Source organism: Podarcis liolepis (assembly GCF_965112155.1).
Source record: "Podarcis liolepis genome assembly, chromosome: 12".
NCBI classification, from domain to species: Eukaryota; Metazoa; Chordata; class Lepidosauria; order Squamata; family Lacertidae; genus Podarcis; species Podarcis liolepis.
Window position 1 is genome coordinate 13,540,383 of NC_139563.1, and position 15,724 is coordinate 13,556,106.

At 40.7% G+C, this 15,724-nt stretch overlaps 2 protein-coding genes across 4 annotated transcripts in view; one reads left to right on the forward strand and one right to left on the reverse strand.

Moving 5' to 3' along the window:
* Window positions 1-15,724, reverse strand: part of LMBR1 (limb development membrane protein 1) — a 327,116-nt gene that overhangs the window by 260,146 nt on the left and 51,246 nt on the right. The gene's annotated exons all lie outside the window — the stretch shown is intronic.
* The window catches only part of DNAJB6 (DnaJ heat shock protein family (Hsp40) member B6), a 61,508-nt gene that overhangs the window by 23,099 nt on the left and 22,685 nt on the right, over window positions 1-15,724 (forward strand). For 2 of the 3 annotated variants that reach the window (XM_083467206.1, XM_083467207.1), the window contains exons 6-8: window positions 1,527-1,658; window positions 3,368-3,509; window positions 4,098-4,168. In XM_083467206.1, the coding sequence (XP_083323332.1) occupies window positions 1,527-1,658; window positions 3,368-3,509; window positions 4,098-4,168 (345 nt within the window). Of the gene's footprint in view, window positions 1-1,526; window positions 1,659-3,367; window positions 3,510-4,097; window positions 4,868-15,724 lie in introns of those variants that run through there. The other variant, XM_083467208.1, reaches the window with a different exon arrangement.

Below are 15,724 nucleotides of genomic sequence, written 5' to 3' on the forward strand. Positions count from 1 at the left end.
CGGATTTTTTCCTCTGCCAAAAGGTTCCTGGGTGTTGTGCATATGTAAATGCTATGCATTCTGGGTAGGATCTAGATTGTTGGTTGCATGTTAGTCCTGTTGAACTCATTGCCTAATGTTTCATAATTTCAGTGGGACTCTGATTCAGCTAAGGTAGTCTGGATCCAGCCTTCCATGTTCAGCCATTCATCTTCATATAGTTGTTGAATTCCATTGCTTAACCTGTCCCCCCCCCCTTTGGCCTTGTTCATATTTTATAATAATATGTTCCTCTTAAAAATCTGCAAGGACTGAAAACTCACTTTTTACAAATTATTTATTTATTGCATAACAAGATTTATATACCACTTGATTGTAGAAAAACACCTCAAAGTACCTACAAGCATATAATTTACACCATTTGTTTGTTTTATTATTTTAAAATGGTAAGCTTCATTGGATTATTTGGCAGAAAAGCGATATATAAATGAAATAAGTAAATAATGCCACTTAGCATAGCATACACATAAGCTTCAAAACACTACTTTACAAAAGTTTCATGAAAATACTTCCCCTATCAAAATGGGTGCATGTGTCACTAAAATGGTTTTTGTTTTTTAATAAAAAAGTTACAGCAGTATATAATCAATTCATGTTTGTCATTCCTAGTATGTTCATAGTTCATATGTCTGCTTAATGCATCTTCAAACACTTCATGCATATTGATACAACTTACTTGTACCGACTATGGTAAAGTGTTTGGAGTATAACTTTAGCATTCAGGTAGTACTCAAGGATTTCATATACGCTCACAAGCAGATATAATGGACCATTTAAGTTTATTTCGGGAAGACATGGCTTCTACAATAGATGTGGTTTCAGAGAGGAAAGACTAGCCCTCAATTTTAAAAGAGATAATGCAACATATAAAATCACCATTGAGCTTTCAAAATGCCAACTACTTTAACTTCACATTGCCAGAAATTTTCTTGCTTGGTTTCTTCAAGCACATCCATTGTGGGTTTTCTAATACATTTTTATGATCTGTAGTCTTTGTGAAGGCTTTTAAGATATTTCGTTAAAGTGAATCTAGAAAACCAGATTCATCTCTTTTAACAGAATTTAGTAGTTATACTTTCAGGATTTTGAATATATAATGTATTTCACTAAATGGCAATGATGAATTAAAAATGAACTACCTGCAGTGATATTGAACCTTTCCACAAAATCAGCTGCATCCCTTCCGATAGGGAGAAAAAGATCACAAAGGCTGTAAGCCTGTGCAGACTTTCATGAACACAATGAGATATACTTCTATGTATACATGCATAAGGTTGCACTGAAAAGCAGAGACCGCTCCATGCATCTGGCAGTTGGAGAACTAATGTTTGTTAAAGATGGAAAGTGTGTGATATTGCAAGTAGACAGCAAGCACTGGCTTGGTTGTCTTTAATACTTAAAAAGTCACTAATTTTGTACGTTACTTGGAGTGTTTAGTACTGAAGCTTACTGGTATATGATTTTTAAAACTTTATTTTTATTTGCAGAAGATCCTTTTGATGACTTCTTTGGCAATAGGCGAGGGCCACGTGGAAATAGGAACAGAGGTGGTGGATCCTTTTTCTCCGCTTTTGGTGGATTTCCTGCATTTGGGAGTGGTTTCTCTTCATTTGATACGGGTAAGGTGAATTAAATTCAGTTTAATCAGCGAATGTAGACAATTTCCCAGTTACAGTGAAGTTTAAACTGTAAATGGTAGGATTGTTCGATGAGCCGCTAGTTAAGACATGGAAATTTGGGAGTCTTCATCCTTGAAAATTGGCTGTGCTTGCCCAAGGCTGGTGGGAGTTGTAGTATAGCAACCTCTGGAGCACCACAGATTCCCTTCACCTGAGCTACAACTGAAAGGAAACAGTGCTGAATCCAGAGCAATTTTAGATGCACATAATTCTTGAATTTGAACTTGCCTGTAGTTTGTTTTCTGGAAAGTTCATCAGTTTCAAAAGTGATTTTCCATGTGACATTGGGTAAACTATTATTAGTAATACTAATACTAATAATATACCACCCTTCCTCTGAAGAGCACAGGGTGGTTTACATCATAAAAATAAAATTACAGTTTGGATTCCAGCTAGCTTTTAGGAAATGTGTCATTATGCTGTCTTCATCTCTTCAAAAGGCTTGCAGCATAGGCTTAAAACAGTGAATCACATAATTTTAACTTTCACAAGCAAGACATCATGTGGTTTACTGTTAATGTACCGTATTTTTCGTCCCATAGGACGCACGTAGTTTTTTTTGGGGGGGAAATAAAGGTAAAAATATTTTCCTTTATTTCCCCCCCAAAACCAGGTCGGGGAAACCGAACCAGGTCGAGGAACATCGGGATGGTGGCGCTGCGCCTCATTGCTGTCCCCCGAGCTTGTGGGGCTGGCCGATGTCTGTCCGGCGTGCGGGGTGCTCTGCTTCAAGGTGTCCCTTGCGCCGGGCGGCAGGCTGCTATCCGCAGCGTGGGGAGCCCTGTGGGGAACTCCCGCAGGGCTCCAACACGCTGCGGATGTCTGCCTGGCGCGAGGGGCGCTCTGCTTCAGGATGCCCCTCGCGCAGCAGGCTGCTACCCGCAGCGTGGGGGGCCCTGCGGGGAACTCCCGCAGGGCTCCCCACGCTGCGGATGTCTCTCCAGCGTGCGGGACGCTCTGCTTCAGGGCGCCCCTCGCGCCAGGCAGCAGGCTGCTATCCGCAGCGTAGGGAGCCCCGCAGGGCTGCCTAGGCTGCGGATGCGTTCCCAACGCGCCGGGCGCTCTGCTTTCAGCGCGCCCGGCGCTCCAGGAAGCAAGCTGCTATCCGCAGCCTAGACAGCCCTGCGGGAACTCCCGCAGGGCTGCCTAGGCTGCGGATGTGTTTCTGAAGCCTGGAGAGCAAGAGGGGTCGTGCGCACCGACCCTTCTCGCTCTCCAAGCTTCAGTGAAAGCCTGCATTCGCCCCATAGGACGCACCCAAATTTCCCCTTCATTTTTGGAGGGGAAAAAGTGCGTCCTATAGGGCGAAAAATACGGTAATTTCTTAGTATCATTATATTAGAATATAATCTCAAGGACCCAAACTTTATTTTGAGTTGGAGCATCGAAAGCTGAGGAAAAGCTACAGCTAAATTTAAGCGACTGGTGGTTGTTTAAAATTGCTGGAATCAGGATATAAACTAGTATATGAAGTTAATAGACATGGTTACACATAGTGGCCTGACAAATCAGTTCTGAATTTTACTGAGTTTATTAATCTGTGGAAAAAGCAGGAGTGAAAAACTGTTGGTCCTTTGGTGTGTGGGGGGGGTGTACCCCTTTTTTTGCCTTGGTTCAAGTACATTCTGACACTTTGATTCCCTTACCAGGTTTTACTTCGTTTGGTTCTCTGGGACATGGGGGCCTTACTTCATTCTCCTCCACATCGTTTGGTGGCACCGGGATGGGCAGCTTCAAATCTGTATCGACTTCAACTAAAATAGTTAATGGCAGAAAAATTACTACAAAGAGGTACAGTGATCTAAATTCACATTTTTTCAGTAGGTTAGTTATGTAACTGGTTTTCTGTAGTCAATAGATTTTTTAAGACGTAGAATTATAAAAATATATTGCTTCTCTCTTTATTACTTGCCCAAGGAAGGAAACAAATGCTTTCACTAGCCAGAATTAACTTCAAAGTGTGTATATACTTTGTTTACATTACATTTGTTTTCAGGTTGATGCCTCTGATTTTCCCAAGTTTTGAGTGTGGTGTTAGTGGTATTTGAATAAGTTGAATATTCCTGTGATTGAGGTGCCAAATGTCCAATCCTAGTGGATTAGAGATGTGATAAATATGTGAAATTGTGATGTCGGATCTGGCTGAAATTGGAATTGTGCTAAAATGGTGGCTCAGGGTTTCATAAGGGGTTCAGTTTACATAAGCAGTCAGAATTGTTCTAAGCTTTTGCATAAAACGAAACTTTCCAGTTTAGCTGCTGCTATTTGATGCCAATCAGTGGTAATCACTTTATGGACAAGATATCCATGTGCTAACTGGTTGTTATTTAAAAAAACAACACTTCAGAAAAGACTATTAAATGGATTTTTATCCTGCAGAATTGTTGAGAATGGACAAGAGAGAGTAGAAGTTGAAGAAGATGGCCAGTTAAAGTCTTTAACAGTAAATGGTAAGGAGCAGCTGCTACGCTTGGATAACAAGTAATTCAACGCACGCATTTAACAGAAATGTTAAGCTATAACAAGCACCCTTTGAGGATTAACAGGAACATTTTTTTGAAGATTTCAAACGAACTCTTTTCATTATACTGTACGTAATCTAAAGTATTTATAAACGGCTCATCGGAGCTCATGATACTGTCAGACTTTTGCGTTTATTTGCTGGGACCACATGAATAGGACCATTTTTTGTCCTTAAAATTGTTGTAAATTTCTGTATGCACTTTGCTTTTTATTAAACCTGATTCTAGGTGGACAATTACCCTGCATTAGCGCTAGGGCAAAATTGTACACTAACATTAGCATGAATCCTGCTTTTTTTGATTTTTTTGTTTGTTTGTTTGATATGTGAGCCAACTAGTAGTTTAAATCTACTGTGAAGTTTAACATTTCTGAGGCAGATTTAGTTTCAAGCTTTCAATATTTAGTAGTGAAATAATGTTAATATGTTACAGATGGTGCATTTTTGGTTTAAACGAATTAAGGATGTTTTCTAGTTGTGCATGAATGCTGGCAATTTAGTCAGTTTTGACATCTAAATGTGTAATGTTTAAGCCTAGGCTAACAAAAGTTAAAACTAGTGAGCTTGGGTACTTTGTCATTTTTGCTAAAACGTTAAAAAATGAATAAATGCTGATGTTTGTGGTGCATTCTTTCATGGGTAACATTTGTAGCTTTTTTTGTGCGCCTGTGTAACTTGGATGATAACTATACTCTGCTTTTCAGTACCTGCTTACTTCAGACTTTCTTCCTTGCAAACGTTTCCCCATATAAGAATTGGGTGCCACTAAACAATTAACCACAACATTCTCAACTAGACAAGTGTTATTTCTCTGGATTAGGTAAATGTCATACCAGTGGATGTGAAACAATTGTTTTTTTTCCTCTGCCTGAAACCCACCCCCCATCTGTGCCAGAGAGTTCCCCACACCTTTTGAAGCAGATTTTGAGAATGTGTGGGGAGAGCAAGAGTTAAGTTCCATTTGCACAAAGCTCATTGCTCGAGCAGGACATCAGAGATTGATATTACCCCCTAAATTCATTTTTTGTGAACTGGCATAAATGTAGTTCTAACCATTATTTTTCAGTGAGCAATGCTTTTTGTTTTTTCCTGAAACAGTAGATGGCTGCAAAAAGCAAAATAAGAAACATATATTTGTTTTTCAGTTTAAGTGTTGCATTTTTTTTAGACTGCCATTCAGTTGGATAAGTACATGGGGGAGTCCCTTATTCGGTATAAACTAGGCTCCAGTGAAACCTATTTAAATTAAGCTACGGGACAGAGGATCACACTGGAAGTGTGGGAGAAAAAGAGGAAGGTAAACCTTTATCAGGGCAGCTTTGCTCTAAAACCTTTAGATTATCATTAGTTGTAATGAAGTTGTTTCCTACTGGTGGCTAACCTGTAGCCTTCTGGAAGTTGTTGGACTACAGTTCCCATCCCATCGTTGTTCCTGGTGGCTGGGACTGATGGGAGTTGTAGTCCAATAACATCTGGAGGACTGTAGGTTAGCCACTGTGCTATATAACTTCAGGAAAAAGTGAGTACCTATTAATTTAGGAAGTGCAAGCACACTTTGTATCCCTATCTAAAACTAACCATAAGTCTAGCTTTGGATATCCTGCCTACAAATTACAGAAAGCATCATTCCTGCATTGCAGGGAATTGGACTAGATGACTCTTGGGGTCCCTTCCAACTCTACAATTTTGTGATTCTTTTAAGGTCCTTCCTAATATAAACCTCTCAATGGTTGGCATATGTTCATATATCTTGGGCCATGTCCTCCAAATTGACTGTCCTTGTATGATTAAAGAGGGGAGGGGACCATTTCACCAAACTCCTTCATTGGGAGAAGAAATTCTTCAGCACTTCCTTGTGCCAGCAGTGGCTGTAGCATAGTTTCTTTTTCTCTGAGTCCCGCCTCCCCTGCTTGCTGCTACAAAAGTGGCAACAGCAATGGCCATGTTGACAGACTGACCACCATTTTGCATCCTCCCCAGTGCCCCTGGCCAAATGCCATTCTAGGGCATGTGGGACAAAGGAATGAGAAAAGGTCAAATGTATTTTTAACACAGAATTCATTAATCAGTAACTTATTCTGATCTATATTTCATTTCTTATTTCTGTTCTCTTTGGGAAACATCAGTCTAGAATGATGAGGGTGAATGATATTAAGTTAGGAAAGGCTAATCACACTTGCAATAAACAGAAACCTTTAACTGAACCAAAAACTAGCTGCCTTGTGCATTTTCCATTTCTCTCCTCATAAATTCCATCCAAATTGCTAAAGGAGAGCATTAATAGGTTACTTTCATTGAAGAATCAGCCCCTGGTACTTTCTCAACATTCACAGTTTAAGAACTATTGACAGGGCTAGTTGTAGCTTATTATTAAATTAGAATCAAACTGTATTGTTGAGCAAGACTTGACAAGAGTTAGAAGGCTAGCCTATCAACAACTATATTATGGTGATAAAATAAGTAGAATACTGTACATTATTTCATATTTCAAAACACAGTGTGCTTAACTTGCCACATGGGTGCTTTTGCTGGAATGGTTCTATGCAGGCAAACATGGGGCTGTGTATATACTGTGGTTGAAAATCAGAACTGTGTGCCAAGAATTGTCAACATCCTGTATCCTGCCTTGCAATTAAAATTTACATATTTGCTTATTTTGAAGCCCTCTCCTGTATCACTTGAAATCTCATGAGACTTCACCAGGCATCAAACATATGCATTATCTGCAAAACCTTCACTACCAACCTTCAAGTGGGGGCATAATCCCATGGGAATTATGAGAAAACATGTAATTTGCATCACTGACAGACATGCCGCTCATACTTTGTAGCCTATCAAGAGCTGAGATTTTCAGGATGCTGAATTCCATGCTAGATGATTTTGTACTTGCGCAATCTGATCATAGAATGCACACAGCCCCAGTATATCAACTTGCCTGGCAGTTCTGTCTCTTCCAAATGCGCTGCATCATATTTAGCAGCAGCTAGTCATTTGGATGTCATATCTAACTCTTAGCTGCTAACCTTTCTGGTATTGCAAGCCAAGCTACACTTTGTGTTGTCTGTATGTGCAAGGTGTTAAATTTGATCTGGCGAAATGTGGTCCTTACTGCTTAGCATTTGTGAGAATAAATCCAGACCTTGCCTGGGGGGGGGGGTTGGGTGTATTGTTTGTAGCCCAACAGAAACCTGTTAGTCCATGCATCCACAAAAAATTGAGTTTACCTGTTACCAGTCTGGAAAGGGTAAAAGGTGCTCATTTACTTTCCTGGGGGTTGGCTTCATGGCATGTACCTCCCCTAGATAAAGAACAATAAAAATGAAGGTCCTTAGAAGCCAAAGCAAGAACAATTGCAAGACCCAGAGTATAAACATGGTCGGTCTATCTATCTATCATCCATCTATCTAATGTAGCTACATCATTGAAGATACAAAAATAAATAAATCAGAAGACTGCACACTAGTAGACAAAGAAGTGTTTTGACTGCTTCGTATTTTTCAGTTGAGAATTGTTTTATCAATTGTTCATTATATGAGTGATCAACTCCTGCAGAGTTGGCGGTTCAGAGTGGATCTTTGTCTACAGTTGTGCCATCTTCTGATTTATATTACTTGGTTTTTTGTTTCTATACCTTCATTGATGTAATTACCGTATTTTTTGCACCATAACACTCAGTTTTTTCCTCCTAAAAAGTAAGGGGAAATGTCTGTGCGTGTTATGGAGGGAATGCCTACGGGTGGCATGCCTACGGATTTTCCTCCTCTAAAAACTATGTGCGTGTTATAGAGCGAAAAATACGGTAATTTTCCAGCCATACATCTTGAGTACAATACAATACCATTTTCCTATTCTGAGTTGTGTAATTGTTTTTGCTTATGCAGCTCCCCAAACCAGTCCCATTCCCTATTTTCTGGAATATGCAGTGTAAGATGTCAGGGGCTTAGCAAGTCCATTTTCCACTCGCCCTAATTTTTTTCCTTTTTTCAATGACATGAAATTTTTGTTCCAATTACTTTTGACCATATATTTAATTTGTAGACTTCCACAGTCTGCCTAACACTTTATTTAGAGCCCCCCTCAATATACTCATCTGCCACTAGCATTCTGTAAGGTGACAGGTTCTTGTCAAAGTAGCTTTAAAATAAATAACCCTTTCATTTCCAAGTATGTATATTTCTGCACACCTAGAAAGTTTCCTGTAAAAACCACCCCCCTGTCTATGTATGGCTCTGTTTCTCTTCCTAAATGATAAAGCATTCAACCACCTGAGTTCTCAATTAGAAGGAAGAAGTGAGACCTACAGCAAACTATTCCAGTGTGGATTACTCACAAGTATTCCAACCAGCCATGTTCTCTTCCTGGGTATTCCATTCTGCCGCCACCCTGGCTTTGTTCTCCCCTATCCTAACAAGCACTCAGCGTTCTGTGACTACTGAGCATGCTGCGTCCTCATGTGGATTTCCCCCACAAAAAATATTTTTTCAATTACTGCAAGTTTTGGGGGGCCCCATGAACCCACTGATAGCTCTCAGTGCACTCATGTTTTGGCTAAAAAAAAGCCCTGTCAGCACTCATCAGCTGAGATTGTTATTAGAGAGGGGTGATTGAGTAAGATGGGAAAAGGAATTAGAGGTGAAATATTCAACAGTGATAACAAATGGGCAGGTTATGGATCTATACTTAATTCCTACCACCCTACTTGTTTTAACACGTTGGGTGTTGGTCCCTCTTCCTCAGTGTTGTCCGCACTGAGTGGCAGAACATGGACATTCCGCATGCAAGCAATGTGCTTTTTACCACTGACCTATGGCACTTCCTGACTACAGATTCTGCTCTATTGGCACACTATTATATTACGGAATGATAGTTTTGACTTGGTCACTTGTGGGTTTTTCTAGCTGCGACTGGCTGATGTAGCTGATCATCTAGTCTTGAGAATAGCTGATGGGCTACATTTTACAGCTGCCACCAGAGAAAGAGAAATTTATCTATTGGATCCAGACTTTGTTGCACTTTGAAATCAATGGAACAAAGGCATGACTTTATTTGTGCTGTTAATTTCAGTGGGGTGTATGTGCAGCTAAGTCTGAATCAAGCCTACTATGTGTGCTATGTTTAAATCCTGTGGGTAAGTAGCTGTATCATAACTTTCTGTAGAACTTTGGCATCCTTTATTTTCAAAGCTTGGTAAGTCTGGAAAGTTGTTTCTAAGGGCCACTAAATGCATGCTGTATTTATGTGTAGGTGACAAGGTTTGCAATCTTCTGCATTAGCACATGAAACACATACCCCCCTTTGTTTGAAACTTGACCCAGTTGCTGAAGCATTCAATACTGAGACATGCTAATACCAAATTTTCTAAATTGTGAAGTTTATTATTAAATACATTGTATTAACCTGTCTTCTGTCTAGTTACTAGATTGAACGCTGTCATTTGTACCTTGGGATTGTTTTCCAACAAGGTATTGCTAAACTGTCCCCTTTAAAATGTTGTGTTTTGTAAAGGTATAATTTATGTGTTTTGAGACGTCTGATTTAATTTTGAAAGATTTAAACATTGACTTATACATGTCATTCTCATGTCTGGGCTTTCTCTGTTGCCCATCTGCCTGGCTAAACATATTGGTTTGTATGCAAATGGCATTTGTCTGATGTCTTGTATAGTGTTGTGTCCCAGTATGTTTTGGAGTCTTCATTAACCATATGTGTAGGTTCACATTAGACCCAAATGCTCAAACATAAAATCTGCTTAGCTCTTGCTTAGCTGTTGTTACTAGATGAGTCACTTAACCTCAGTTTCTTCATCTACAAAGGTGTTTTTTTAAAATGCTATATATTGAAAATTGATAAATGAGGCTGCAGTTGGGTATCTTAGTGATTGCATATAGTTTACAACTTGGGCCCTCATTCTGATGTGATATAGGACAATGAGGCCTTTGCCTTAATTCTCAGTTCTTATTGGTGGATACTTTGCCAAACTTTCATTCTAATGTCCTCCATACAAGCAGGGTTTGGGTATCTCTCTGCTCCCAGTTCTGATTCCCATGATGTATCATAAGCTGCATTCGAAACTAATTTCATTTTCTGTAGTACAGTGGCATGTGAGACTGCTGTTTGGTTTCTGTCCTCCACCCGGAGTAACTGTTTCAAATCTTTCTTTATCATGGTCACTGTCATTCTTTATAATGTAAGGGCTGCATTAGTCTTTTTACTTACGATGCTCGGCGGAACACCATTGCTATCTGGCTTCCCTATAACAATTACTTTGCTCTTTATACAAAATGCTTTTCCGAGCCTCAGAGTTGAGCTTGCTTGTAATGAGATGTCACATGTCAAATGACAGACAGTCGACCCTACGAAACTTCTTCTTCCTTCACTCTTGGTAGCATCTTCATGTATGTTTCTTGTCATTGAGTTGCACTAGCAGAATATTTAGGTTACTTTTTAAGTTACATACTTATGATTAAGGCCAGGTTGAAAAAGAATTTGAGTCACAATCTCTATTCAGCATATGCTTTGAGGTTGTCCAGGGCAGACTGCATTCTTAAACGTCCTTGCTTCTGTTTTGCTGGCTGTAGATTTCCGAATTTATTTGTACCATACTCAGGTTTTTGAAGAAGCTTTTAATCCTAAGGCTGTGCATTGGGTTGCTCACACTGGCCATATTGATGCCTGGAACTGCCTTATATTGAGCCATATCATTGATTCACTTAGCTTGGCGTTGTTTACTCTCACTGGTTTCCCACTATGTTCGATAAAGATCTTTCCTAGCCTTCTACTGTGTATTCAATATAGTAGCTTTCTTGAAGGATCAGGTGAAAAATAAGGGAACTGCAGGAGGATAAGGCTGCCAGTGGCTGTTAGATAAGACGTCTATATGTGCATGATACTGCCTGTGACATACAGTCACATCTGCACTGACATCTGTTACTTTCATGCTACCTCACCACTGGCTCCAGTAGACTAGAGGCAGAAATACACCAAGGCACAAGGGGCATATGCGTTACAGCACACACTTGAATGTGCTCCATCTCATACTTTTGGCGTTGACTGGTTTATTTGTTTATTTAAGGCTCTGGTATACTGCTTAACCATTTGCATTTCTAAGGGATGTAAGGGACATTTGTTAAAAGCAAAAAAACTAACCCAGTTAGTTAGCCACTATAAACACCAAGCCACCAGAGATTTTGAACTGAACTTAGGCAAGAGCTGATAGCCACAGAAGTTAAATCAAATTTTAAGTTTATTTGGCCTTAGGCTGCAGCCCAATAATTCTAAATGTACCAGAGAAAACAAATATAAATTAGAAAATGCTCCAAGGCAGTGCTTAAAAAGGAAGAAATTGCCCATTCTAGTACCAGTGTGAGCCAGTGTGGTGTAGTGGTTAAGAGCGGTAGTCACGTAATCTGGGGAACCGGGTTCGCGTCTCCGCTCCTCCACATGCAGCTGCTGGGTGACCTTGGGCCAGTCACACTTCTTTGAAGTCTCTCAGACCCACTCACCTCACAGAGTGTTTGTTGTGGGGGAGGAAGGGAAAGGAGATTGTTAGCCGCTTTGAGACTCCTGAAGGGGAGTGAAAGGCGGGATATCAAATCCAAACTCTTCTTCTTCTTCTTCTACTGACTAGACCATTACGTTGCTGTATGAGATGCAACCATTAGTCACAAATCTGTAAAAAGTACTGAGCAAACCATTTTAATGCTTGGGAAGTTTATTTGGAGTATTTTTTATAATGCACAGGTTTCAAAAGCTGTTGACAAAGGTCAGAATCCATGGTCGTAGGGTTTCCTCATCTAAGTCACCTCCTTAGACAAAAACAAAGGCCCTAACGTGCCTCTCAAATCATAATTCCACTTGGTACTTAAAAGGGCATTCAGCTGTGTTTTCATTATGTGCGTCGTCCCAGAACGTTTACATAAGATTAGATCCATGGTAACTCTGTTTTCTCCCATAAATTGCTGCAGTTGGATACACAAATAATGCCTTCCCAAGCAGCATATCTTCTGTTGTGGGAGTCTCTCAAAAGCACTCCAGTGACTTAGATTTCTGATGTGTGTACCTAAGGTAAAAAGTACTAGACTGTCACGTAATTAAACTTTGGATGCAGATCAAAGTTCACTGTTGGGTGTGGTGTTGAAAAATTCCTAAATTGCTGTTTGGGCCTGTTCGTGGCAGCTGGCCAGGATAAGACACTTCAAAATAATAGCATATTATTCGAACAATGTAGGTCAGTAGGTGCTAAACAGACACCCCCTGGGACAATCTAGGGCGCCGCCTGGGACAGGGAGTCACACGTGCACTTCTTCCTTCCTTCCTTGCTGTGGCTGTCTTGAGAGTGAGAGACCCAGAGAGGCATGTGCCCTGGGAAAGGGAGAGCAGTTTCCGGAATTATGGGTGGCACAGCCTAATTAACGGATCACTGCAGATGTCATATGAATTAACAATGTCGAACATGACAGCCTGTTGAAACATACAAGAAGAATTCCTTGAATGCTAAGTAGTGACAAAACTTGGGTTGAACCTTCTGCATTGAAAGCAGAATGGTAAATCAGTAGCAGCTACTGATTTTGTGTATTTCTATATATCAGGAACAAACAAGTCTTTTATAGGATGCCTTTGCTATTTGCATTTCATCTAATGTGCATGCTTTCGTTGCTCCCCACTTTCTCATTCAAAGAGCGCTCTTTGTACTCAGCGCCTTCTAATTTTAGCCAGAAATCTGTGCAAATGCATTTGCTTAATCTGATTGTGGTTGAAAATGGGTGAGACTGTTCTAGTATTCTAAAAGTTACTAGTGTTCAGAATCCTGACTCCTAATGATGTGATTGTTTCATTGTGCGAAACAAGTATCAAAGGTATGTTACTATTTTTTAAGGTTTGTCTGTGTGAACACAGTATCTTTAGGAAGATGGGAAACTTTATTATACCGGGTCAGACCATTGTAGCAGGTTGGACTGGATGACACTTTCAGTCCCTTCCAACTCTACAATTCAACAATTCTATAATCCACATATCTCAATATTTATAACGCCTTGTTGACAGGCTTCTTCCCATGTGTGCTTCACACACAACATTCTAGCTGTCACACAGTGCATAAGAACACAGTGGAAATTAGTGTGGGGAAAGGGCAGGAGACAGTTTCCCCCGCCCAGCTGAAATTTAGGACTAACCTTAGCTGGGGTGGGGAGACTGTATTTCCATTGCTTTTGTTCCATCCAACCAAAGACTTGGCTTTAATATGAGAGGAAAGAAGGGGGTGCATCAGGTGGCATGGCAGTAAGGGCTCAAGCAAGAGAAGTGAGAAAGGATAGAGGAGCCACCCATCTCACTGGCTCTGAAATGTGAGGCATTTAGCAATACAGTCGTACCTTGGATCCCAAACTCCTTGGTACTAGGACGTTTTGGAACCCGAATGTCTGACGGGGCTTCTGACTGGCTGCAGGAGCTTCCTGGAGCCGTTCAGAAACTGCACTTTGGTTTCTGAACGTTTTGGAAGTCGAACTGTTTGACTTCCAAGGTATGACTGTATGTAGGCATGACTTGTCTTTGTTTTGTCTGGCAAAACCAAAAAAACGTTGCCAGGACAAGACTGGGCAAATGAAGGACCCAAGCCATTCTGATATGCATTGGCATGGTATTATGATATATATACTATTACATTTTCCTCCAAGGAGGACAAGGTGATGTTCATGGTTCTTCCCTCCCAACAACTCTGCAAGGTAGATTCGGCTGAGAGACAGTGGCTGGCCCAAGGTCACCCAGTGAGCTTCATAATTTGAATCTGGTCTCCTTGACGCTGGTTGTATATTCTAACCACTGTTCCAAATTGGCTCTTGGCAATGCACACTGCATTTTATAGCTCTGGCCTTAGCTCTAGACTTTCAGACAAAAAAGTGTGTGTGTGTGTGTGTGTGTGTGTGTGTGTATTACACATTCCATGTGTGTGTCTGTTGCAATATACAAGCAATACTGCAGCAACAACCATGTGACCTGGAGCAGGGCAGCTTAATGGTGCTCCCAGTCTTTCAAGATAAATAGTTTGATAGCTATTCTGCGAGTTGTGCAACAATATATAAGAAAATGTGTTGAAGCTTACTGCTGCTTTTCATGAACTTGCAGACAGTTTAAAGATGCTTACCTGGCCAGAGTGAGTGATCTAGGGCAGATGGTGCAAGCTAAGACTTGGTGGCTTGTCAGCTGGTGTCTGCGTTATGTTAAAATAGTTTTTTTCTAGACCAGATGACACCCACAGTCTGTACACTTTCTGCCATGTCAAAAAAGAACTGCACATTCACTGGGAAGAAATTTTGTTTTTCTCTGATTATGATAGCTCCCTGAAGAGTAACCTCCTCAGTGCCAAAGGTTGAAAATTTAGAACATCATGTATATCTCCTTCTGTGTCCAGTGGTTTGGGAAAGTGGCAAAGCAGTCAGATTATTGCCTTGGGAGTATTCTTCCCGGGTACTAGTTTGTTTGTGTGTTGGGTGAAAACCTGTGATGAGCACTTTTGTTTAAAGCTTGAATGCTTGTCTCTTCAGAGCAATAACCCTGACAGTGAAGGCAATCAAGATAATCGTTCAGGTAGTAGAATTTTAAAAATGAACATTACTAGTACTGTTAAGAAGGCCAAGAGGCCTGTTTGCAAGCTGATGGACTAAATAAAGGCTGCTCAGTCAGAGGTAAAGTATTGGCTTGCTTACTCCTCTGGTGGAAGCAGAGATCTTTGATAAACAGCCAAGAGCTCTTTTTCAAGTACTTGATGCATGGTATCTTTTCCTAGAACTGTTTTTCTCTTATAGGATTTTTTTTGGGGGGGGGGGAGTATTGTAGCTCCTTTGTATGTCCTTCCCTGAAAAACGTTTCCTAAGTTTCAAGTTTTCTGACCCTCATCACAAGCTCCAGCCTTCCTCCCACAGTTAGAGCTGGAGGGGGGGGACCAGGGTGTTGTTATCTTCACAGCAGTGCAATATGAGAAGCGTGAGATTCAGCCCCCTCTCCAGTTTGGAACCTTGTCCCAGTAGCTATGCTGCACTTTGGAGGCACTCAACCTTCAGAAGCAAGTCAGGGATATTTGCCACACGCCTCTCTATAGCTAACTCAGCATAAGGGTTGGGGCTTGCCCTTCTTTCAGCAGGAATCTGACGAGGGGAGCAGACCATTGTTCCTGATCTCGTACTGTACTGACTTTTGGAACTGCTGTGCAAGGCAACCACAAGGCTTCTGGCAATAAGACATTTCTAGACAAGGCAAAATGTGTGGACTCTTAGTCATCATCTTCAGTTGGATCCACCAGCAGTCTGGCTTACCTTCAGGCTAGAAAACACTTCTGTTAGTATTGACAGGTTTTAGGAGAATTAGTACGCTGTCTTTAAGCCCCCTTCCAGTGCTTTGTTTTCTTAGCTGAAACTTAACTTAGGGTCTGTTTATCCCCCCTGAGAACAAAACCATTCCTAGATTCGTTTTGGGTTATCCTTTAGTTTTGTAG